Source organism: Puma concolor, chromosome A1, assembly GCF_028749965.1.
Source record: "Puma concolor isolate L17-30 chromosome A1, mPumCon1.1.hap2, whole genome shotgun sequence".
Taxonomy (NCBI): domain Eukaryota; kingdom Metazoa; phylum Chordata; class Mammalia; order Carnivora; family Felidae; genus Puma; species Puma concolor.
The window spans coordinates 158,730,065-158,755,262 of NC_141667.1; the positions used below are offsets into that span (position 1 = coordinate 158,730,065).

At 44.0% G+C, this 25,198-nt stretch overlaps 1 protein-coding gene across 6 annotated transcripts; it reads right to left on the reverse strand.

Moving 5' to 3' along the window:
* Window positions 1-492: 492 nt before the first annotated feature.
* UPF3A (UPF3A regulator of nonsense mediated mRNA decay) lies at window positions 493-24,592 on the reverse strand. Of its 6 annotated transcripts, none has more exons than XM_086707704.1 (12): window positions 24,343-24,592; window positions 23,235-23,341; window positions 21,564-21,670; window positions 18,225-18,323; window positions 17,990-18,100; window positions 13,967-14,022; window positions 13,730-13,876; window positions 7,538-7,698; window positions 5,629-5,926; window positions 4,794-4,888; window positions 3,430-3,578; window positions 493-1,620 (listed from the first exon to the last, which is right to left on the reverse strand). In XM_086707704.1, the coding sequence occupies exons 1-12, from the start codon at window positions 24,547-24,549 to the stop codon at window positions 1,499-1,501; spliced, it is 1,659 nt and encodes a 552-aa protein (XP_086563830.1). In that variant the 5' UTR covers window positions 24,550-24,592; the 3' UTR covers window positions 493-1,498. The 6 variants fall into 6 exon arrangements, with proteins under 6 accessions (XP_086563830.1, XP_086563824.1, XP_086563843.1 ...); XM_086707698.1 differs by having other exon boundaries at window positions 13,718-13,876; window positions 24,343-24,590; XM_086707717.1 differs by lacking the exon at window positions 4,794-4,888 and having other exon boundaries at window positions 1,509-1,620; window positions 24,343-24,590.
* Between the last annotated feature and the right edge of the window lie 606 nt (window positions 24,593-25,198).

Genomic DNA, 25,198 nt, shown 5'->3' on the forward strand with positions numbered 1-25,198 from the left:
CAAAAAACAAATCCAAAATGAGAAACAGAAAAAAGAAAGTTTTGCAGAGGAATTACTAGAAAGTGAACCAACAGGTGGCCAACCCCACCCCACTCCTTGGTCATGGGAGCCTTCCCCACAATACGGGCTCCCATGGGCAATGCCCGTGTGAAGAATATTCTTTAACATTTCTATCATTTCTTAGACATGTGATAAACTCAAAAACTTATTTCTGAGTAATTAGTAATAAAAACTTTACGAATATGAAAACAGCTTTTGGCTTTGCCAGCAACAAGTGCTGGACATCTCTAAACCTGTTTCTTAGTTTGTAAAAGGGAGATTATGTGTGTCGTGTCCTGCCCAACCATCTTAAAAATGAGTCTAAGCCAAAACTAGGGAGTGTACATGGAAGTGTTTTATACCGAAGTAGTCCATTATACAAATGTATTATTGTTTTAAATCAGTAATCTCAAAGTGACTTCTGCGAAGCCCTGGGGACAGATCTCAAGAATCTTTCACAGCATGTAGCTACTTTTTATTTACTTATTTTCCAGCCTCATGGAGGTATAATTGACAAGTAAATTTATAATATATATTTAAAGCATACAACATACCGATTGGTAAAATGCATACATTATGAAAGGATTCACACTGAGTAATAAATAGCACCTCACATATTTACTTCTTTTTGGTGAGAAAATTCTCTTAGCAAATTCCAATTATACAATACAGTATTAACTATCGTCACTATGTTATACATTAGACCCTTGACCTATTAATCTTATAACTGAATAACAGAACTTCACTAACCTCTCCCTATTTCCCTCATGCCCTAGTCCCTGGCAGCCACCATTTTACTCTGTTTCTATGAGTTTGACTTTTTTTTTTTTAGGCTGTACATATGTAAGGGATAGCAGGCAGTATTTGTCTTTTTCTGTCTGGCTTACTTCACTTAGTATAATGCTCTCCAAGTTCATCCATGTTGTTGAAAATGGCAGGGTTTCCTTTTTTAAGGCTGCATAATATTCATTTCATTTTTTTTATCCATTCACCCATAGTGGACACTAAGGCTGTTTCCACACCTTGGCTACTGTGAATAATCTGTGACAACCATGTGAACAGATATCTCTTCGAGGTAGTGCTTCCAATTCCCTTTGGATCTATGCCCACAGTGGCACTGATGGATCATATGGTAGTTCTATTTTTAATTTCTTGAGGAACCTCCACGCTGGCAAACCATAGTGGCTCTAACATTTGGCATTCCGACCAACGCTGCATGAGGGTTCCCTTTCCTTCACATCCTTGCCAAGACTTGCTCTCTTGTCTTTTTTATTTTACCCACTCTGACAGGTGTGAGGTGGTATCTCATTGTGGTTTTGATTTGTATTTCCCTGGTGATGAGTGATGCTGAGCACCTTTTCACGCACCTGTTGGCTATCTGGATGTCTTCTTTGGAAAAATGTCTATTCAGGTCTTTTGCTCCTTTTTCTTTTTTAATTGGGTAATTTGGTTTTTTTTGCTATTGAGTTGTTATGAATTCTTTCCATATTTTGGATATTAACCCCTTATTAGGTGTGTTGTTTGAAGATATCTTCTTCCTCTCCGTAGGTTGCCTCTTCATTTTATAGATAGGTTCCTTTCCTGTGAAGAAGTTTTTCAGTTCAATGTGGTTCCATTGTTTATTTTTACTTTTGTTGCCTTTGCTTTTGGTGTCAAAATATAAAAAATTATCACCAAGACTGGTATCAAGGAGCTAACCCTCTGTGTTTCCTTCTAGAAATTTGATGGTTTCAGGTCTTGTGTTCAAGCCTTTATTCTTATTCTATTTTGAGCTGTACTTGTGTTTACAGATCAAAGCCCAAGTGAGCAGTGAGGACACAGTGTCTCACTGATCAGGAAATCCAGTGTGATCCAAAGTCTAAGTAGGAGTCAGCAAAGTATGATCCACAGGCCAAATATGGCCTGCTATGTATCTTTATAAATAAAATCTTATTGGAACACAGCCCTGCCCATTTGTTATGTATTGCATAATGGCAGAGTTTGCAAGTTGTAACAGAGACCAGAGAGCCTGCAACATCTAAATAGTTACTACCCACCTACCCTTTTTCCATCAGGGCTGACCCCAGCAGGTCACATAGACCTCACTAAATCACAGCAAGTCCTTTGCCCCCTCCCCCTGCCAAATTCTTGGAGCTCCAGAGTCAAGAGCAAGGGCATAGCAATGCCATGGAATAGACTATATGTCTGACAGACATTTTTAATGATAAATGAGTATTCTAAGTTTTTTGATAAATGTTTCATATCTAGAAAGGAATAGATACAACCAGCAAAATTCTCAGATAACTAAAGCTACATTTTATTTATTTAAAAAAATTTTTTTTAAATGTTTATTCATTTTTTGAGAGAGAGCACGAGAGTGGGGAGGGGCAGAGAGAGAAGGAGACACAGAATCTGAAACAGGCTCCAGGCTCTGAGCTGTCGGCACAGAGCCCAACGTGGGACTGAAACCCACGAAGTGTGAGATCATGACCTGAGCTGAAGTCAGATGCTTAACCGACTGAGCCACCCAGGCGCCCCTAAAGCTACATTTTAAAAAGCAATGTTTTATTATGTAAAATTTGATGTAGGAAAAGTACTACTGGACTTCAAATTCATAGCAACTAAAATTTTTATTTAGTAAGTGGTTCAAAGCATAGTGCCAAAAATACATTAATGTTTAAAAATTTCACTAACATTAAAAAATACTGTAGAACACGTAACTGCAGAAAGTTCCAATGAGTCATTTCAAAATAAAACTGCCTCAGACTGCGAAAAGAAAAACCCTAGATGCCATAACTAAGTTATCCTTGTCCCAAAATAATGCCCTTACGTTGTCTCAGCAACCCTTAAATTACGGTAGTTATAAACCATGAGCACATCCATCAAAAGACTGTGAAAAAAGTCAGTGGCCACATTGCTAAAAGGGCAATTCTTAAAGCTGTCAGATTTTATACAGTGTTAAGTTCTATCACAGGGGCTATAACACAATACAGACTTCGGGGAATCTTCAGGACAGATGGCACAGGTGTCTGTATCACCGAGTTACAATGGAATGAGAGCCCTCCCTTCCCCCGAACAATAGCTCACATACTATGTGATATGAATCCCAACAGATCACTTACAAATGTGTAGAACTCAAAGTACAGGCTATTTTGGCTAAATGATACATACTACTTTATACTAAAAATAATAAAATATGACAACTTTTCAATTTTTTAAAAGATTGCTTCTTTCTTAAAAATGGTTTCTAGATGTTTCTATGCCACATTTATATTTCTAGTTTCTGATTTCTTTATAAGGAGTAAATTCACTTTGCAGGTTAGATTCAAGGCTGATTTGTACATTTCCAGAATGCCCTCTCTAACCCACAGAATGCCGAATGGGAGGTCCCAAACATGTGCGCTGACTCACCCCGCCTCTTCGCTCTTCTGGGAACCCCCCTGTGCTGAATCTTCAGCCTCATCCTTGTTCCTGCCAGGGCACTCCACAGAGGTTCCCCTACCACCTTCTCGTGCTCGGATGCGAACTCTTGGCTGGTACAGCTGCAAGGCCGGCCGATCCTGCCAGGACAGAGCAGTGGGTTACCCTTCCAAAGGCCAGCAACACAGGAGGGAGCAACTTCTCTACTTCCAGGGTCTGATAACTCTAATTACCTAAAAAAAATCAGCTAAAAATCTGCCTTTTTCACAGCACTATCTCATCTCAGAAACCAGGCACTTTGAAGCTAAAAAAAAAAAAAAAAAAAAAAAAAAAAAAAGCCATGAACAGAAAGTTAGTATTTAAAATAACTTGAAAAAAGGTAAAAATTAGTATCTGGGAAAAGGTTACTGTGCAAACCCAGATCTCCCTGGAACCAGCAGAACCACGGCGTCTGCCGTCCCAGGCAGAGGTGAAGACTTACACATTTCAGCCCCTCTAAATTACCAGGCAGGGTGAACATGTGGCCTGAGACAAAGCAAGGCATGGCCCCTCAGAGGCGGCTTTTTAGGGCCATGAACTAAATAATTACTGATGTCTGTAATGAGTGATTTCTATGTGGGTTATTCCTGAACTGCCCCTTCATAGGAAACACCAACCCATCATCTGATTCAAGTCTTAGAGGTGGAGAAACGCAATGATGGTTGAGCAACGTGAGTAAGACACTACGGAACTGCTTCCAGATATCAGCACAGTGAGGCCAGGGAAGGACAGAACAGCAGAAGCCAGGTAGCTCTGCTCTGACGGAGAGGAGGAACAACCAAACCCCAGCTCAGGGGAGCTTCCAGCCCCTCAAGGAAGCCTCCTACACTCCTTCTGTGGCCACCTAGGGGCCCAAGGACAGGGCAGCTTAGGTGGGCATATCTGGGGAGGTGTTTCTGCAGGGCCCCACAGTCACTGCCAGGGCACTTAGCAGCCCTTTTCCCCGGTGGAAGCCTGGCCAGGGAGGAGAGTGGCAAAGGCCTTGGCAGGCCCCATGGGTGCAGAGAGAAGGGCAGGGTTCACATGCCACCTCCTGCCCGGGCCAACACACATGGTCCTGCTCTCACCAGGGCAGCACTGGTGTGCACAGATGGGGGTCAACACTGATACTGAAAGAACATCGTAACCTGCCAGGCCTCGTAAGGAGGAGCCATTATGCACAAGGCGCCTCATTTCCACCACAGCATCACAGAGTTCATGGAGAAGACTCCCAACGCCTAAAGCTGTGCTCACTGCTGCTACAAAAAAAGGGAGCTGAAAACAAGTGTTCGTATAAACACCTCCCACCAAAAAGACCCATGGCTGTTCTGGTGTACCTGAGATTAAGGAAACTAGAGAAACTCCTGGGTGACACAGATGTGATTAGCCAGGGGTGAAGAAGGCTCTCCTCTTGCCTGTGGTTTTGCCTGCCCTGGAAACATTTTAAAAATCAACATCACTAATACCAGCAACACCCTGGGTGACTGGAAGGGAAGGCAGATCTGAGTGAGAAAAACAGTCTCAGGTCACACACTGTATGCTTCCACTTACATAGCACTTATATAGCAATGACAAAACCATGCAGACAGCAGATAGTGTCCCTGTCGAGGTTGGAAATGGGGTGGGATGAGGGTGTTCCCCTTGGACACTGGGCGGCCAGGCTGTGGGGGACTCACTGGCACCACGGGGCCTGGCCCTATAGGGAGGGGACCCCATTAATAGTGCTTCTCTACAACAATGTGATCTGAGTAAAAGTTAACCTCAAACTTCTGGGGAAAAAAAAAAGAAAAAAGAAAGAAAAGCCATTTGTTGGTCTAAGTAGGCCACTCCAATCCTGTGTCGACTGTGCACACCTAACTGATGAGTATTTATGAGCCATTTGACTATCTACTAATAATCACTACATTGTTAATCACGTAAAAGAAAGCTCCCTGAAGCGTCATGAAATGCAAACTGTCAGGGCAGTGCACTCCCTAAGAGCACAGGAACCAGTGGGGGCAGACTTCCCACTGGCAGAGTGTGTGACCCTAAGTCCCCGACACCTACACAGATTTCTCTCTTTGGGCTAACTAAAACAACTTCCGTCTGATAAAGCAGGCATAAAGCCGCAGATGTGCTGTTTGTGCTTTTATGGCTGATGAATGAAAGATGATCCCAAACAAGCAGAAGAACCTTGTTTCCTGGGCGCTCCATTTTGGCTGCTGGGCCACCTTCACTCCTCTGCTCTTTCCCGGGCCGCTCTGCTGCCTCCACAGCGTTGCCACTGTCCTGGCTCCCCTTCTTCCCTCTGTCGGGGGGGCCTCCTTTCCCCCATCTCAGCTCCTCCTCATTTCTCCGCGAAAACGTGTCAAACTCACAGTGAGCTCTCTGCTTTCTACTGTCATCCAAGTGGCATCTTTGTGTTTCAGGGTCTTTTTCTCTGAATCTTCGGTCCAACTCCCTTTGCTCTTCATTGCTCTCATTCTGTGACCTGTGATTCAATTCAAATTATCAGTCACCTCAGGCATACTGCTTGATGAGAACCTGTCTGCCCGTCCATACCGCAAGTTCCAGAAGAGGCAGGGAATACCTCAGTCTGCACATCACCACGCTGCCAAGTGGGCACGTAATAGGCATTCAATAAAAAACTGCTAAAAGATGAACTGACAATGGTAACGACAGTATCTACTGTTAAACTTGAATGACACGTAGGAATAGGCACTGTGGTAAGGAACTATGTATACTTACTTTTCTAACTCTTAGTAACCCCCCAAAGTAGACTAACAACCCCCTTTACAGATAGAGTACCGGAGACCAAAGTGGTCAAGTGACTTTCCTAGGGCCCCAGGTACACATTCATCATGACACAGAGCTGATACTGACAGCCTTGTTTCTGCTTCATGTAGCTACAATTAATTGAAATTTACTAATTTTATACATATATCAAACTCTTAAATGAATAGTAAATAAATAAGTGGCTCCTTAGCTCCTTTGCTTCTTAAAGTCCACAACCAACAGGCAAAGTCCTCACACACTATTTTTGACTTCCCACAAAACAGAAGCAGCAGGACTGTTGGGGAGAAAAAGATCTATAAGCAAAGTGAGAATTCATGCCAGAAACATGACGAAAGGCACTGCTGTATCATAAGCGATAATAATACAAACACATATAACAGAAACTACAGTCCTAACAGATCACAGATTTAATAATCATGCATAAATTAATTTCATAAACTGAGCAATAAACTGGAATCCTCAAAAAGAGGGAAAAATTTTTTTTTATCACAACTCTTTGTATAAGAAAGACAGTAAGAATTCATTGTGACTGGTATGTTTCTGGGCAAATGGCAGCCTAACCCCACAACCCTGCCATCTCACATCCAAGTGCAAATTCACTTCTGGACCCCTTGGAAGCAGAGCAGCCCTGGGATCCAGGAAGCTCCATGGGTGTCCGGATGCAGTGCACGAGCAGGAGCCCTGGGCCAGGGGAACAAGAAGCCCAGACACACGTGGCCCCACTGACTGTGGGGAGGTGACCAAACCCTGAGGAGGCTCAGGGGCGAGAGGGAGGGGCTCCTACCTGACAAGGTTCTGGCGGGTCTCTCTGGCCCCCATGCAAAGACAGTGTCTGTCCCATTCCACACAAGCCCTGCTCAAGCTCCTTTCGTGAGCTGCATGTCACAAGCACGCAGAGAAGTACATGCCCCAAGGACCCCTAGCCTGAGACAGGCAGGGCTAGCGCAATACTGGGATCCACACAGCTGCTGGTCAGATTCCACAGGAGGGCCACAGGGATGGTAACACCAACACAGGAATCCTAGCACTTGGACAAGACTGGGAAGGAGATCCTGAAGACCTAAAGAGTGATAACAGGAATCCAAAGGGAGCAAGGACAGGAACGGCTAAGGAACTGGAAGCAGGACATGTTCCTGCTTTGAAGACAGACTTGAGGCTGCAGACGAAATGCATTTACCAAGCCCCTAGCGTGACCCAGAAGAAATAAGGATGTGGGCATTATCTTGGTAAAACCCGATTCCACAAACAGTTTGAAATACGATAAAGGACACATACGACTCTGACACAGTGACAGTCACAGGCTCACTTTTCCCTGGGCTCCTCCAGCGAGATCCCCAAGGGCATGGGCTTCCGGACAGCACAGCCAGGAGAGGACTCCTGTTCTCCATCTCTAGTATCCATTTCCTCTCCTCTTTCTTTTGGCTTCTCAGTGGTTGGTTCCTCTCCCTTTTCTGGTTTCTTAAGAAGCTAAGAAATTATAATGTCAGTAAAATATCACTTTTAGAATATGGTATAAACGAAGCTGTTTTAAAAAAAATTAAAAACATAAAGCAACATTGAGCACAAGTGTTTGAATAGCAAAAAATGTAAGCTAAAGGTGCAGCAACCAGGTTTTTGGTTAAATACGGGAACAGTCAGTCAACGAAATACTATCGTTATGAACAACGATTTAGGACGGCTGATGTGAGAAGACATGCATGCTGACACAACAAAAGAATGCTACAGAACTGAACGACCTGGTCTCTATGTTTACACACACACAACAACAGCTGTAAGGCTGGCAACGCTGTTAACAGTGGTGTCCAGGTGGTGGGACTGAAATGATCTTCTTTTCTTGTATCAACAAGTTCTGTTTTTTTCCAAAATTAACAAGTATTGCTTTTGTAACGAGGAAAAAAAAGCATTGTTTAAAATGCTGCACTATACTGATGACTTTTAGAATAGTTTAGACTTTTCAGAACACTTCCTACTCTTTCTTGAATCAGCCTGAGCAGGCGGCTGTCGTGGAATTTGGGCCCTCCTCGCTCTTCTCTGTGTAGTTTACTCTTTGAAATTCAACTGCCACAGGCAAGTCAGTTTATAAACAAAAACAGAAGGTACACTTCTGAGAATTTTTTTCTAACTTGAAAAAGTGAACGTATTTTAAATTGCATTACAGCAAAATGACACACAGATAAGTTTCAACTACATGAGTTCATTTAAGAATAAAACAGGTAAAATGTGAGGCCAAGCACTGGAAGTTGCAGTACCTTACATAGTCTTCTCCTGTCTGTGGGCTCTATGAATTGACACATTTTCTTTCACATATCTATTGACACATTTTTAACTAAAAAAGCATTACATGCTGGTCCTAGAAGTAAATCACAGGGAAGTACAACAGTTTATGTTCCTGCCCATCCATCCAATGAATAATTTAGTGCACCTACGAATCGTTTTTACTTGCAATACTTCTGAAACCAAATGTGTGGTGTCTTTTCCAAAACCATTTCTCCAACTCTCAACACGGACTGGTATCCTACAATTCATTTCAGTTTTGACACCACCTAGTTGCAATTAATGTCACACCCCACAAAACTGTTCCCACTTCAGATGCCAGTCAAAAGTCCCAAGTTGCCACTAGCACCTATGACTGACTGGCTATATATTCAGGGGTTCTTGAATGAGAACAACTTGTGGAACTCAGCAAAACTTCACAGGAACTAGGTCACTGGATTATTACAAAGGACACAGTGCAGGGACGGCTACACTAGGTCACTGGATTATTACAAAGGACACAGTGCAGGGACGGCTAGACTAGGTCACTGGATTATTACAAAGGACACAGTGCAGGGACGGCTACACTAGGTCACTAGATTATTACAAAGGACACAATGCAGGAACCAGGTCACTGGATTATTACAAAGGACACTGCAGGGACAGCTAGACTAGGTCACTGGATTATTACAAAGGACACAGTGCAGGGACGGCTAGACTAGGTCACTGAATTACTACAAAGGACACAGTGCAGGAACTAGGTGACTGGATTATTACAAAGGACACAGTGCAGGGACGGCTACACTAGGTCACTGGATTATTACAAAGGACACAATGCAGGAACCAGGTCACTGGATTATTACAAAGGACACTGCAGGGACAGCTAGACTAGGTCACTGGATTATTACAAAGGACACAGTGCAGGGACGGCTAGACTAGGTCACTGAATTACTACAAAGGACACAGTGCAGGAACTAGGTCACTGGATTATTACAAAGGACACAGTGCAGGGACGGCTACACTAGGTCACTGGATTACTACAAAGGACACAATGCAGGAACCAGGTCACTGGATTATTACAAAGGACACAGTGCAGGGACGGCTAGATCAAAGAGGTGTTCCGTGCAAGGTACGGGGGAATGGCTCAGAGCCTCCAGGCCCTCTCCATCAGCAGAACCCTTCTGCACCTTGATGTGTTCAACAGCTTGGATGCTCTCTGGACCCCATACTTTAGGGACCTCTATGGAGGCTCCACTACATGTCCACAAATGATTAAATCATTGGTGGCTGGGGACTGAATTCAATCTCCAGCCCTCTCCCATCTCTTGAGGTCACAGGGCTGGCTGAGTGTTCCAACCCTCTAATCACACCCAGTCTTTCTGACAATCAGCTCTTATCCTGAAGCTACCAAGGCCTCAGCCACCTGTCACCTCACTGGTACAGAGAAGATGCTCTTATCACTCCGGGGGTTGCAAGGGTTTTAGGAGCTATGTGCCAGAACTCGGGAAAAAGTCCTTGTGTTAGGTGTTAGGAATACAGTTGTGAGTAAGAGACAAGTGCCCACGGTGAAGGAATCCACAGTACATTCTAGCTGAGGCAGTGGTGGCCATGGGGGGGAGGGGGAGAACGGTGTACGCGGTGACAAAATAGAAAAAGTGAACCAGATAATCTTAGATGGCGTGAAATGCTACAAACAACTAATAGAACAGAAAACACACACACACACACATCCCCAGAGAGATGTGGGGTGAGAGTAAGAGCAGGAATGGGTTCTCAAGGGGGTCATGGAGGGACTCTCTGTGGAGGTTAGACATGAATAGAGACCAGATAATGAGAACGAGACACTTAAGAGAAACTGTAAGTCTTGGGGGAAACTCCCAGTAGAAGGAAGCAAGCAGAGGCCTAAGGTGAAACCAGAGGGAGGAGGAGACAGAGAGGCAGGAGATTCAGGGAGGTGGGGGAGGGAAGAGGGAGGGAGGGGAGAGGAAGGAGGAAGATGGAGGGAGGAGGAAGGAGAGGGGAAGAGGGAGGCGGGGGAGGGAAGAGGGAGGGGGAGGAGGAACAGAGGCCAGGTCTTGGGTGCTTCCACGCAGTCCACCTTGGTTTTTAATAAGCTTTGTAGAAAAGATCACACAACTAATGTCATCTATTCTCCACAATTTGTGTACTCAGGAATTGTATTTGTAACTTTGTATCGTATCTCTAACTTCCTACTTCAGCTTAAGCTCATCACCTAGTTTTAGAGTCCTCAGAGGAAAATAAAAACAGCTGGGTTGCTTTCCTTGTATCACAGTTTCCTTTATGTTAAAAATAGCCTGAGGATATCTCTCTGCATCTGTATTTTTATGATATTAATAAACTCTTTTAGCATTTCTTCACTGATTTTATTTTTCAGGTTACAAAAGAATTTTAACTCTCCAAATGATTCTTAAGTCAGAAATCCTGAAAATGAGCACAGATGCTCATTAAAGGCAAACCTTGGGCGTGGCTGTGTGTAATCAGGTCTAGACACCAGACACTCCCCTAAGGACACAGGCTGTTGATTACCTATGCCATTGTGGTCTAACCTGCCACCAAGATTTTGTTTTACCAGATTTGAACAAGAATAACCCTTTCTCTTGCTTTCTTTATGTTTTGACTTATTTTTTTCTACAGGAAGGAACATATGTTTACTTTCAGTGGTATAATTTTGTTTTTTATTTCTTTGACTTATTTCGGACTCTAATTCCATAATTTATTTTTTTTTGTAAATTTTTTTTTGATGCTTATTTTTGAGAGAGAGAGAGTGTGAGCGGAGGAGGGGCAGATAGAGAGGGAGATACAGAATCCGAAGCAGGCTCCAGGCTCCGAGCTATTAGCACAGAGCCCGAGGCAGGGCTCAGACTCACGAACTGTGATACCATGACCTGTGCCAAAGTCGGATGCTCAACTGACTGAGCCACCCAGGCGCTCCTAATTCCATAATTTAAAATGTAAAAGTAAAATGAATGCTACATTCCAAATACTTTAAGCCTTACTTAAAATTAAAACTGAAATTATAAGCTACAAGTGTCATTATTCCTGAAAAACTCTCAGCGCTACTGACAAAAGTACTTTTGGGGTGTAAAGATTAGGCACTGGGTTAGCTATGATTCCGTGTTTAGAAAGATAAATGAGAAGGTTAGATAATATTTCCACATCGGTGGCCACAAAATTTCTATTAAACGTGTATCTATTTGGTGCCTGGCCATGACAGAACTGAATTTCTGTCAGGATTAATGCTTAAGGTTTCTCTGTAATATTAAGGTTTCATTTTATTGATTACCTTTCCAGGGCTGTTGATTTATGCTGTTGGAGATGAAAAGTTTGTTACAGGAAGTCTATCTGCTACAATTTTGTTGGGAGACTTGTGTGTTCACTAAAACTACAAGGACGAATGAAAAACATGACCTCAGAGTTGTTTCCTGAGGAATACCCTGGTTTTGCTATGTCCTTGCTGACGGAGGGGGGAATGAACCGTGTATATTTGATAGTCTTGGCTGGGTTCCTCAATTTCATCAATGCTATCAGATTAGGAGATACTTTCTGTGGGACAATCAGTTCCCCACTCATCTTGCCCATCCAGGTGCTGTCTTTGCAGCAAATGTGCTCGAGGGACATGACCTGCCCCACACCTTTCATCTAGATAAGGTTTTCAACACTGCCTTTATTTAAAAAAAAATTTTTTTTTTAACGTTTATTTATTTTTGGGACAGAGAGAGACAGAGCATGAACGGGGGAGGAGCAGAGAAAGAAGGAGACACAGAATCGGAAGCAGGCTCCAGGCTCTGAGCCATCAGCCCAGAGCCTGACGCGGGGCTCGAACTCACGGACTGCGAGATCGTGACCTGAGCTGAAGTTGGATGCTTAACCGACTGAGCCACCCAGGCGCCCCGCAATGCCTTTAAGCTTCAAGAGAGACACCTGAATAAACAGTCTTTGGAAATTACTCCTTAGTGCTGTTCATCAGATACTTCTGGTTCTCCTCCTGGTGCTTCCTAAACATGCCCCCAACCTGAGGTTAGGTACCGCCATGTGACTTGCTTTGGCCAGTGAAACGTGGGCAGAAGAGAAACATGGGCATACGACCTGCAGCATCACACGTTCCTGCCTGGTCATAAGGGCTGTGGAAGCAAATGCCAATGTGCAGCCTTGGTCGCCGGGTCCTGGGCAGTAACGGTAAGCAGCGACCGACAGCCACAGCCCGCCACCAACAGACTCCTTGCGTGAACTGGTGTGAGGCTACCTGTTCCTGCAGCAAACCTAGCCAGGCCTCAAGGATACACACGGTTGTGTGTTTTTGTACAAGTTTTGTGAAGAAATTGTTCCCTTCAGCCAGTGAGCCCCATGTGACCACCTACAGGAGAAACTGATTTAGAAGCAAAGGCCTAGAAAAAGCTTCGCCTTCCTTAAAGAACTGGCCTGTTTTTCCTTCATGGATAATGACACTGTTTCTGATCAAGCATACCAGAAACCAGTCTATTGCTCAATTATGATGACTATGATCTCTTCCCCATCCTTTCCCTTTCTACTCTATCTTCCCCCAAGTCCTGATCTTTTCTTTCTTTTTCTGATATAATTTTAATGAATCCCTATAAAGCATCTCAAACACTTTGTGCAATGAGGGGAGGTGCACATTAGGTTGAAGTCTAGGGTTAGTAAGGTCATCTGAGCAGAAGACTAAGAAGTAAGGGCTGGCTCAAACTGGGGCAACATATTTTACACTGGAAAGACCTCCTTCTGTGCATGAAGCCACCCTTCCAGATGAATGCATCAGTCAAAGGAGAAATTGGGCAAGAGAGTAGAAACATTGCTGCTCCTGCAAAGAAAATGGTAACACCCAACACCAGGAGTGAGCCCTCATCTAGAAAGGCCAGTGCACATGGGGCCAGTGGTTTCCAAACATGTACGTTTTAGTCAGGAAGTCTTCTCTCTGATGGAAACGTAAGCAGAAGCCCCAACTCTGACATGTAAGTGTGGGGCTCCGCTGGGTGGTCCTTCTCCACCTCCCCCACAGCATGCCCAAGGAACCCCCAGGGCTCAGGGAACACAGTTTGAGAAGCACTGCTGTATCGCAGAGAAATGGAACTATAATAGTAAGAGACAAGGCTAACTGCAAGTTTCCTTACAAGTAGCAAGAGCTAAACGCCTAAAAGGCGTGCCTGTAGCAGAACTACTTTTGGAAAAACGAAAGGAGAGGTCCCCTCAAGATTACCTTAATCCTTACTTCTCTCTCTGCTGTTCTCTTCTGTTTGTCTGCTTCTTTTCTCTTACACCTCTCCTCATCTCTCTTTTTTCTCTTTTCTTCTTCCCGTAAGCGCTTCTTCTCCAGCTCCCTCCTCCTTCGCTCTTCTCGCTTCTCTTCTCGAATCCTCTGAAGACGTGGAAAAGCATGTGTATAAATTGTCTGCACGAATGTGGCAGAGACAGGAAGGATATTTATCAGGAAAAAAGGTCAACCTACCTGCTTCTCTAATTTTCTATTTCTAATATATTCCAAAAGAGGTGTGGTTCTTCTAGCTAAAACACAAAAATTGTAATGTAGTATTTAACTCTAAAATATGATTTCTTTCCTTTATTTTAAATACTTGTTTTCAATTTAATCCTTAAGTAATCAGGCTGGCTCAGTAGGCATAGCGTGCAACTCTTGATTTGGGGGTTGGAAATTTGAGCCCCACGTTGAGTGCAGAGATTACTTAAAAATAAAACAGTTATAATAAATAAATGAATACAATTTAGATGTGCACACATTGTACCTGGAGAAATTCCTATTCCATCACTATAAAATCACATCATCTGGAGGTACTGACAACTCTACACACAGTAGGCAACGAACTCCTGATTCTTAAGGGAGGCTTCATGTTACTCACAAAGACGCCATAAAAGCAAAAAAGAAAAATGAGTACAATGGATTAGACTTCCTGAATGCTATGAGTATCTTCACATTATTTTTTTTAAGTTTATTTATTGGGGGCGGGGGAGGAGGCTGGGCAGAGAGAGAGAGAGAGAGGGAGAGAGAGAATCCCAAGCAGGCTCCATGCTGTCAGCATAGAGCCCAACACAGGGCTCAAACTCACAAACCGTGAGATCATGACTTGAGCCAAAATCAAGAATCAGACGCTTAACTGACTGAGCCACCCAGGTACCCAAGTATCTTCGCATTTTTGTGGATATTTTAAAACATTACATAGCCCGCTTACAGATTCACTGATTCAACATATATTCTGGGAGTTTCTTCCTTTTCTGCTCTCTAGACAATGATTTTAAGCAATGTGGATTCTTGTGATTTCGCATGATATACACTCTACAAACCAGAATAACCAGGTGTAAAAGTTTAGACAGTGACACTGCCCCCGCCCCCCACCCATGGCACTTTATCTAAGCAGCACTAGCCACCCAGGGATGAACCTCTCCATAAACTCAAACCTGATCCTCAGTTTTCATGCCCTGGACCTGTCTGACCTAACCTGAAATTTGGTGCCCATTTGTGGCAGGCCTCCTGGCATAGCCTCTCAAAGGGATTGCTTCTGAGAAGCATGTGTTCCCTATGGCAGTGGCTGTGGATGCAGGTGGGAAGGCAGAAGATGGTTTGGGTCTATGCTACAGCTCTTTCAAGATCTAAGATTAAGTGAGGGAAGAAAGAATCCCTGGACGCACTTGAAGGCTGGCCAAGACATACATTTCCAGAATTCTAAGGATCAGGAATTAATCATAAATTCTACAAGAAAGCCCCTGGGCAGGGGTTCTTACCTTGGAATTAAGGACTCCTGAACACCGCAACATAATATACCAATGGCTTCTGCCAAGAAAGCTCTGCCCTGGATTCAGGGCTGTGCAAATGCCCACGTTTCATCATAAGTACAGGGGCCAAGAGGAGCCCATTTCCTCCCTGGGTGGCTCCTGTGTTAACCATGAACTCTGGCTCAGGATGAGCACAGCCAATGCCCTTTGTAATAGGCAATCACCTCAAATAGGGAGGATCTGCTCTTCACCATGGGAGTTCTGGACTTGTAGGCAAAAAGCAGGACCAAGATCTCCCTGGGTAGGTGGGGGAGCTAACACCGAGATCCCACCTGCCTTCCCCCTTCTACAAACACCTCCCTTGTTACCCCAAAGGATAGATATGAAGGATACATGAGACCCTGGATAAGAAAGTGCTTTACAAACCACAGAAATGTATCATTTGCTAAACAAGGTGCATGGTCATGTAATATAACACTAACTTATCCAAGAGCATGACTCTCACCACTCACAGAGAGCTGTTCCATCCTAGGCACTGTCACCACCACCTGGCAGCAGGGATGCTGAGGCTCAGGTGAGGCCACACAGCTGCTAAGTCTTAGGGCTGGAACCTGAGCCCAGGTTTGTCCGCTCCACAGACCCTGCCATGCCACCACACTAACCTGCAACTTCAGAGGGATTTAATATTTCCATTTAACCCTCATTGCTCAGACTAGATCATAAGAGTCCACTGAAGGCCAAAATCGAAGAAAAGAAAAAGGCAATCTGTCATGAATTGCCTGATTAAGATCCAAACTTCAATGGGCACAGATTCTGAATCACACTTACTCATTCAGCAAAACACTATGATCACCTGCTGTGCACCAGGAACAAGGTGAGGGGCTGGGAATGGGAAAGGTTGTCCCCCTTGTGTGGGAGAGTAGCTGGAGCAGCTGGATGGTGTGTGTCTGGCCACCAAGGCCTGCCTCAAAACTATCCACCAGTGGAAGCTCCTGGTCCTTTTCTGTGGGTACCCTGTACAAGGGCTTTTATAGCAAAGTAGGAAAGAAATGATAGTGGGGGGGTGGGGGGCAGGGCAAGTCCTGTACATTTTTAATTTGCTTCTTTTCTAAGCTCTTCCTAAATTTAACATGCTCTACAGTGAGATCTCGATTTGCCTCCAGTAAGTTTCCTTCCCCAGTTTGCCCCAGGTCAGTGATGGTGCCCCCATCCACTGATCTGTTTGGGTAAAACTCCTGGGGGCCTGGATTCTTTCTGTTTCCTTTCTTCCCACACCCAATCCGCCAGAGCTTATGTGGACTCTGCTGGCTAGCACAAGCAGCCCTCCCTGGACTGGAGCAAAGTCTCCCCACTGGAAGCCCAATGTCTCCTCAGGGCATCCACAAACCATCATGTATGGAGCGACAGGGAGAACTAATCAAGCCATGCCACTCCCTCAATGGTCTCCAGCTGTCTCTCCAATAAACTCCGAACTTCTCACTCACCTGCCTCTCCAGCCACTCCGCCTGAGGCCCACCTGTGTACCAAGCACACAGGCACGTATCCCACTCCTATGGGCCCGCAGCTCAGCTCCCAGCTCTCATCTCTAGTCCCCTCTTCTCCCGCCTCTTAGCATGGCTGCTCTCAGCTCAAATGTGGACTCAGAGGGCCTTTCCCACTCAGAATTATTTCACCACATTGTGGCACTGCGCCATGAAGATTCCCTGGCTTGAAGCCTGGTTATTTTTCGGGTGTTTACTGCAGTCTTGCCCATGAGCAGGGCAGCTACGTGATGGCCGTGGCCATGCTCACTCCCTACTCCCAGTCAACATGTGCTAACCAAAAATGAGCAAATGTACCCTAAGCACATCTTTACAAATATTTGCTTTAGTGATTAAAAATCTTTTGAGCCACACATTAAATCAGCTGTTACAAAACATAAACCTTCATTACTTGACTAATGAAGACCATTTCAAATGTTAACCTCTCTTACTACTTTCCTCAACAAACATTTACTGAATACCTAACCTTGTCTAACCATGTACTACTGGGACCACCAATATGAAAATACGGTTCTACTGGGGGGGGAGGGTGGGGAGAGATGGGTAAATAAAAATGTAAATTATTAACAGGGCAATCATCCCGTTCTAGACATCTTGATGGGCAAGTGGGACACAGCCACAGGGAGGGATAGGAGAGCAGGGGCGAGTGGGAGCAGACAGCAAGGGAGACACCAGGTAAGTTTACAACCTGCCACCAGGAGATAGCCATTTCTAAAATATGCTGCTTGCAAAAAAGGGCTGAAGCCTGATTCAAAGCAGACTCTGTGCTCCGGCTGGGTTTATCCACTTGTCTGCTTGCTCTCTCAGAGCGCTTGGTATTTTCTGAACAGTAACAACATGGCCTCACACTTGGGCAAAGCATCTCATCTCTAGGACTGCTCTTGAGAAAGATGACCGACTTCAATCTTGAGACACAGCACTCCCTCCCTGATGTAGCAGGCACAGAGCACTCCACGGTCTTCTTTACTGCTTGTCTGGAAGCATCATAACTGTCAACAAAACGCCTATGACTGGAAGTTCTGGTGCTCTCCATCAACAGACACGCAGAAATATTTTCACGGGTTTCCATCCTTTTGTTACAACTGGAAAACATTCTACATTCCTGCCAAGCCTGTCATGAGCGTGTATTTTTAAATACTCATGAAAAAGAAATACAAGCTTTGTAAGTACACGTCTCAACAAAGAGAAGAAATGAGCAAACAGACCAATAAGCTCTCTTGTCTTTGCCTCCATGTCTCCCAGAAGAGTTTCAGGATTGGCATTCGTTTTCTCTTCCTCCACACAGTAAGTTTCCAAAAACTTCTTGTATTCCGGATCTGTAAATTTAAAAAGAAAAATGGAAAATAAACATGCTCCTCCCCATATCTGGTAGACGAATTATATCTGATCAGTGTATTTGGTTTGGCAGTTTCCTAATTCAGCCTTTGTAAAAGGACTCACCATCTTCAATGCTTCCGGTTTTGGCATCTTTTTTCTTTAGCTTCTTTTTGGCTATCTTCTGGAATGGGGCAAACTCTACCACTGCAGGATATTCTAGGCCTGTATTAGAAACAAATTGCAAAAGCCATTCTGAAATTCCACTACATTCATTTTAGTAAATAACGTTTGCTTTCTTAAAGACCGCGTATAACAATGACAATGTTAACTGTTTTAACTATATTTCGAGCAACCACAACCTTAGCATGTCAAACTCCAGACATGAACAAAGGACGAGCATTTATTTATCAAATAAAATGATTTTTCATGTGTTAGTAGAGGTTACAAAACTGAATGCATTCAAAATTCATCAAATGGTGAATTTTACATTAACTCAATGTTAATAAACCCTCTCTTTTCCACTGAAGAGTTTATCGTGGAGTACCTTTAAATACATTTCTTAGTCACATTTAAATTTCTTCTGATTTTAAAAGGTTAATTCCATTATCAATCTGTTATGTGAGTTCAAGGGAATTACTCTGCTTACAAGAGACACTTGACTAAAAGAGGGGCTTCGAAGGGTGTGCACAATAATCAGACAGGGTTTGCTTCAAACAGGAATGTTTACAATGAAAGCCATGAGAAACTGACTTGGTCATTATGTGCGGGGGGGGGGGGGGGGGAACATACCAAGAAATGTTCACCAAGATAACCTGCTATACACTTAATCAACAGATGGAACACTTTCATGTTGGTACTAAATTCACTGAGTAATCACCTTCAGCCTCGTCAGGAATGGTCACGTGACTATGATATTGCAACTCTTATTATCTGAAAGATATTTCGATGCTAACCCTAACTATCCAGGAGAAAGTCAAGAACCAGGAGGAGAGCAGGGCTTTGGACAGAGAGGAACAATGTCTCATTCACTGCTCCATCAACAATGCCTGGGACATAAATAGTTATTAAATAGGAGTTGACACACTTTCTGATTTCAAAGCTTATTACAAACCTACAGTAATCAAAACAGTATGGTATTGGGGCACCTGAGTGGCTCAGTCAGTGAGCATCTGACTCTTGATTTTGGCTCAGGTCATGATTCCAGAGTTGTGGAATCAAGCCCCACCTTGGGCTCTGTTGAGCATGGAGCCTGCTCCAGATTCTCATTCTCTCATTCTCATTCTCATTCTCTCTCTCTCTCTCTCTCTCTCTTTCTCTCTCTCTCTCTCTCTCTCTCTCTCTCTCCCCCCCCTCCCTGCCCCTCTTCCTCACTCACACATGCTCTCTCTCTAATGGGGAAATTGGGAAGATGACATTCAATGGGGGAAATGACAATCTTCTTTAACAAATAGTGCTGGAAAAACTGGATAACCACATGCAAAAGAATGAAGTTGAACTCTTACCTAGTATCACAGACAAAAGTTAGCTGAAAATGGATCAAAGACCTAAACATGACACTTAAAACTATAAAACCCTTGGCAGAAAACATGGAGTAAAAGCTTGACATTAGATTTGGCAATGACTTCTTAGATATGACACCAAAAGTACAAGCAACTAAAATAAAAAAAGAAAAATTGGACATCACATTAGAAACATCAACAGAATATAGTATATGTGCTGCCAAAGCAAGCACTGAAACATCAACAGAATATAAAGACTACCTATGGAATGGGAAAAAAAATCATATATCCAATAAGGGGTTAAGATCTATAATATATTAACAAAAATTTTACAATTTAACAAAAAACAACTCAATTTAAAAATGGGCGAAGAAATTGAACATCCCTCCATTTCTCTTCCTCCAAAGAAGACATCAGCAAACACACAAAAAGATGCCGACATCACTAAGCATTAGGGAAATGCAAATCAAAATCACAATGAGATACTGCTTCATACCTGCTAGGATGTCTGTTACCAAAAAACCCCAGAAAACAACAATTGCTGGCAAGGATATGGAAAAACTGGAACCCTGTGCACTATCAGCAGGAAGAGAAAATGAAGCAGCCTCTACAGAAAACAGTAGGGCAGTTCCTCAAAAAATTAATACTATAATTATAATATGATCTAACAATCCCACAATGGTATCCACCCAAAAAAACTGAAAGCTGGGTGTCCAAGAGATACTTGCACACCATGTTCACAGCAGCACTGTTCACAACAAAGAGCTGGAAGCAACCCAAGGGTCCACTGAAAAATGGATAAACAAAATGTGGTACACACACAGCCGAATATTACTCAGCCTTAAAAAGGAAATTCTGACACCTGCTACAACATGGGTGAACACTGAGGACACCAGGCTACATGAAGTAAGCCAGGCACAAACAGAGAAATACTGTAAGATTCCACTTATAGGAGGTATCCAGAGTAGTAAATTCATAGAACCAAAACACAGAAAGGTGGATGCCAGGGGCTGGGGGTGGGGGAGGAGAGGGGAGTTATCTAACAGGTACAGAGTTTTTGTTTTACAAGGTGAAAAGAGTTCTGGAAGTGGGCCGCACAACAGTGTGAACGTACTTAACACTACTGAACTGTGCACTCAGGAAAGACTAAGATGGTAAATCTAGTTTTGTGTATCTTACCATAACTTTTTAAAAACTAAAGGAAAAAGGCACTTGAATAAACAAGCATTTAACACAAATGTCAAATAGTTCAAGCATTAAATTTGTTTTTGCTCAAAGAAAAGAATCTCTTGGCCTAGTCACTCTTTGAGGGTTTCTTGCTCCCTCTCATTGGAGAAGAAAACACTTATCAGTAGTGCGGTGGGTGAAGTGGGAGGAGGCTGGCTGGTGAAAGGTGTACAGAGAATATGCTGATACAGGTGTACAGACTTGATTGCAGTGGACACAACAGTTGACAGTCTGACAGGAAAGGAGGACAAAGGGAGGACCCAAAAGTACAGAGCTGTCTCAGCGGGCAGCTGTTCAACAGTGAGAAAGTGATGTTCGTTACTACAATCCCCTTCCCCCATGACATAATCCAGAAATGTATGATTATAAAAAGTTCTCTGTTTAAGACATAGATATAAGTAAATAATATAATTTAAAAGACTTATATTTAATATGAACAAAGCAATTCAGTTTTGGTACATAAGAAAGTGAAGCTCACTTATCCAGGAAACTCATTTATATGAAAAACTTCACTCTCTGATAATACATAAATAGATTACAAAGACTTGCTGGAGTTCTTTGGTTTACACGTAATTTCAATTTTCAACACAAGCACATAACCACAGTAACACAATAAAAATTTATGAACTTATTTTAAGTCGGTATCTGAGAACTTAATTACTGTTCACAAACATTCCAGCAAAACATAATTAATGTAGTTAGAGATTATAATAGTTTAAAAAGCCAACAATCGAACCTTTACTGTCAATGAAGATATATCCATCAAAACGATCTCTAAAAAGAAGGATGTCATCAGGATTTCTAAAATTAATGTATGCTCTTGAGTAGAGATGAGGATAAAGACTGAAATAAAAGAGAACAGTGAAAACTGTTAGCAAAAAAATTCAAGGCTTCTTTAATTTTGATTTTCTTTTCCTTTTCTAGATGCAACAAACTATTTCAAATAAAACCTTTATGCCAAAGAATCACTTCTCTTTTAATTACAATAATCTGGGTATTCTTTAGCAAAAAAAACAAAAAAACAAAAATAAACAAAACATTACCCGAGATCTTTTTAATAACTTGGGAAAGACACTTAAGGTAAGTTTCTCTATTACACAAAACCAGGGTTAAAATAATGGTCTTCCGAGGTTGAAAAATCACAGGCAAAGTTATTTAAAGGTTTTCCTTAGTACATACAATGATGTAATACAACCTAATCATGATTCATTCACAGTTGAAAACGTTATATTTACAAGATATTCTTCACTGATGACCACTTTTACGTATTTTAAAGGGATATTAATTGTAGCACATGGTATGGGGACTATAGAAGAACTAACTCTTTCTCCTTGATCTCACAACTACCAATTTCCTTCATAGGCAGGAACTTTCAACCCCATATCACAGACATGAACACTGAGGCCCAGAGAAATTCAGTATGTGCAAAAGGTGCAGCTAGTTAAAGATAGGACTATGATTCAACCTGAGTCACTCTGAGTCCGGTGCCTGTCCTTTAATGGTACCAGTTTTCTTAAACGTTAGTCATTTGAAAATCATCTATTTTTTTAAAACCAAATCTATATTTACCTGTGATATTTTTCTTTGAATGAACTGGCATTTTTAACTTAAATGTATTTATTCAGAAGGAAAGTTTATATGGCTACCATAACAAACTCATGACACTCATGACACTGAAGATAAAAAGGATAATAATGATAATAAAGGTAATAATAAAAACAGTGAAAAATCACAAAATTCTAACCGAACTATCACCTGTTGAAGGTCTAACATGAGGTCTGCTCTTTCATTGTTAATAAAAAGAAGATCTGGGGGCGCCTGGGTGGCGCAGTCGGTTAAGCGTCCGACTTCAGCCAGGTCACGATCTCGCGGTCCGTGAGTTCGAGCCCCGCGTCAGGCTCTGGGCTGATGGCTCAGAGCCTGGAGCCTGTTTCCGATTCTGTGTCTCCCTCTCTCTCTGCCCCTCCCCCGTTCATGCTCTGTCTCTCTCTGTCCCAAAAATAAATAAACGTTGGAAAAAAAAAAAAAAAGATCTGGAAGTGTGAAAGTGTTGTCAGAGCCACCTTACTACCAAGATGTAAAAGAGAATCAAAAAAGATATAACCTGGCAGGTGTGAGGTGGGGACAGGGGTCTTAGTGATTTAAGGGAGCACAAGTCGGTTTCTGGGGGCTGGAATATTGTTTCTGTCTCTGGTGTTTGTTCTCTTTAGACTATGGTGGTGCTAGTAGAATGTAATGATCTGCCTACTTGGAAACAATTTGCAGAAATAAAGGTCTGCACTGATTTCTGAGTACATGTAAGAAAGAAGATGGAAATAAACATAGCTTTCATCATCTATAATAATCTTAATCTCTCATCAAGTGACAAGACCTCCCAGCTTCTTAATGTTGGTAAGCAGCTTCTCACCTGAAATCGGCAGTAAAGAACTCAAAGTAATCATGTGCCGGCAGTGGGTGTAGCTGCTCTTCCAGCTGCTCCTTGGTGAGGCTGGGAGGAAGCCGTCGGATGACCACCTGTAGAAAGGACTCTGGGTGGGTTTTGTTTCACTATCATTGCCTCAATAATTTGAATGTCACCTGTGTTTTGGTTCAGAAGGAGATCTCAACCAGGAGTCCAGCAGAAACACACATTTTAGGAAAAGCTAAGAAATACATGCATGGAGAACATGGCTGTCAAAAGGGTAATGAGGGCTGACTAATCTAAACGGAATCGGTAAGGTCAGAAAAAGGGGTGCATAAAGCAGCTCCTTTTCAGGAAACCAGACAACTCTTGGCATGACGCTTACTGTCCATGCCCGAGTTGAAAAATAAAACCTCCGCCTACATTCTCCCTGCACGCAGAGCAACAGCAATTCTAACAGCCCGGCGGTGCACCTGTTTTTCCTGCCAAGGGACCTCCGCCTGCGATGCGCACTTGTTGCCCCTGCCCGCAGTATCCTCCCGCCGCCCTCCCTGGACAGGACCGGACCCTCGCCGAGCCGCCCCCTCGCATCGCCCGGGCCGAGGACAGAGCCTCCCGGTGGCCCAGCATCTCAGCGTGGCAGCCCCAATCGTAAACAACACAGGCTGAACGCACTCTTCTTCCTCCTTCCATACCAGAAAAGGCCGCGTTTGGCGGAACGGGAAACGGTTCCAGCTGCACGTCGTCCCCGCCTCCCCCAGCCGCTGTCCGCGGTGCTGAAGCGGCTGGCCCAGCCCCGACCCGCGCTCCCAGAACACGCCACGCGTGGCATCACCTCCTCCCACCACTCCAAACCCTGAACCCGCCCCGTCTTCGCTCAGACCATCCCTCTTCTCGCGAGGTTTGCCTGCCCAACCCCGTTCCCGCAGCCCCTCGCCTCCGCCCACCCACCTTTCTTAGCCCCATCCCTCGAGACCACCCCAACCATTGGCCCCACCCCCGCCAAGCTGAAGAGCATCCCTCTTCTCCTCGCGAGGTTTGCAGGACGACCTCGCCTCTCCTGTTGAAGACCCTCCTCCTCTCGCGAGGCTTATCTGTCCCGCCCCTTCTCCACCTTGCTCAGGACCGTTTTCTTCTCCTCGCGATGTTTGCAAATGCCGTCCCCGCAAACGAAGAACGAGGCTGGTGGCGCCTCGGGTTCTCGCCGCGGCGACTCCCGGCGGAACTGGACTTCCACGGCCGACGGCTTCTCCCTCCCGCTCGGGCCCCGCGCAGCAACGGCAGCGCCTGGGCCTCCGGCCCCCTCCTTCTCTGAGCGCATCTCGCACCCGCCGCGGAACCGTCTCTGCCTCCCTCCCAGGGCGAAACCTCGCGAGAACTGGGACGACACCGCCCCTTCTCCCTCCCCCCGCTCCCCCGACCCATGGTGCTCCACGTCCAGCATGGCATCCTTCTGTCCCAGGGGACTCAACCTGGTAGTACCGCGGGACGTAAAGCCGAGGTGGGCCCTGGCAGCCCGGGTAGGTCTGGGACGGCAAGGGGTCGAAAGGCCTCTCCCAGTAGCCAGTCGGCGGGAAATTAGGGACCAGAGCACGTTTGGCTAAGTGTTCCTGACAATTACATACACGTGCTTCACAAAGTATTTACAGCTATTTTATTTTCCAAGGAAATCTGAACCTTTCTTCAGAGAACAGCACTTAAGAAGAATGGAGGGGTTGGCAAACAGCACAAATGGCTTCCCCATACGGAGAATAAATGCGCCGCAGTTGGAAGCAGAAAGTGGCCTGCTCATAAAGAGGGTTTATTCATCTCTGAGCCCGCATTCTAGGGGCGAGTGCCTTGCTCAGACCCAGGGCACCCACAAAACGGGGCCTGAAGGATTTGCAGCAATTTTTACACAACTGTTCGAAGCTATTGATGGGACAGCAACCAAGCCAGGTTCTCGTTCATATATTTTTCTTTTATGAACT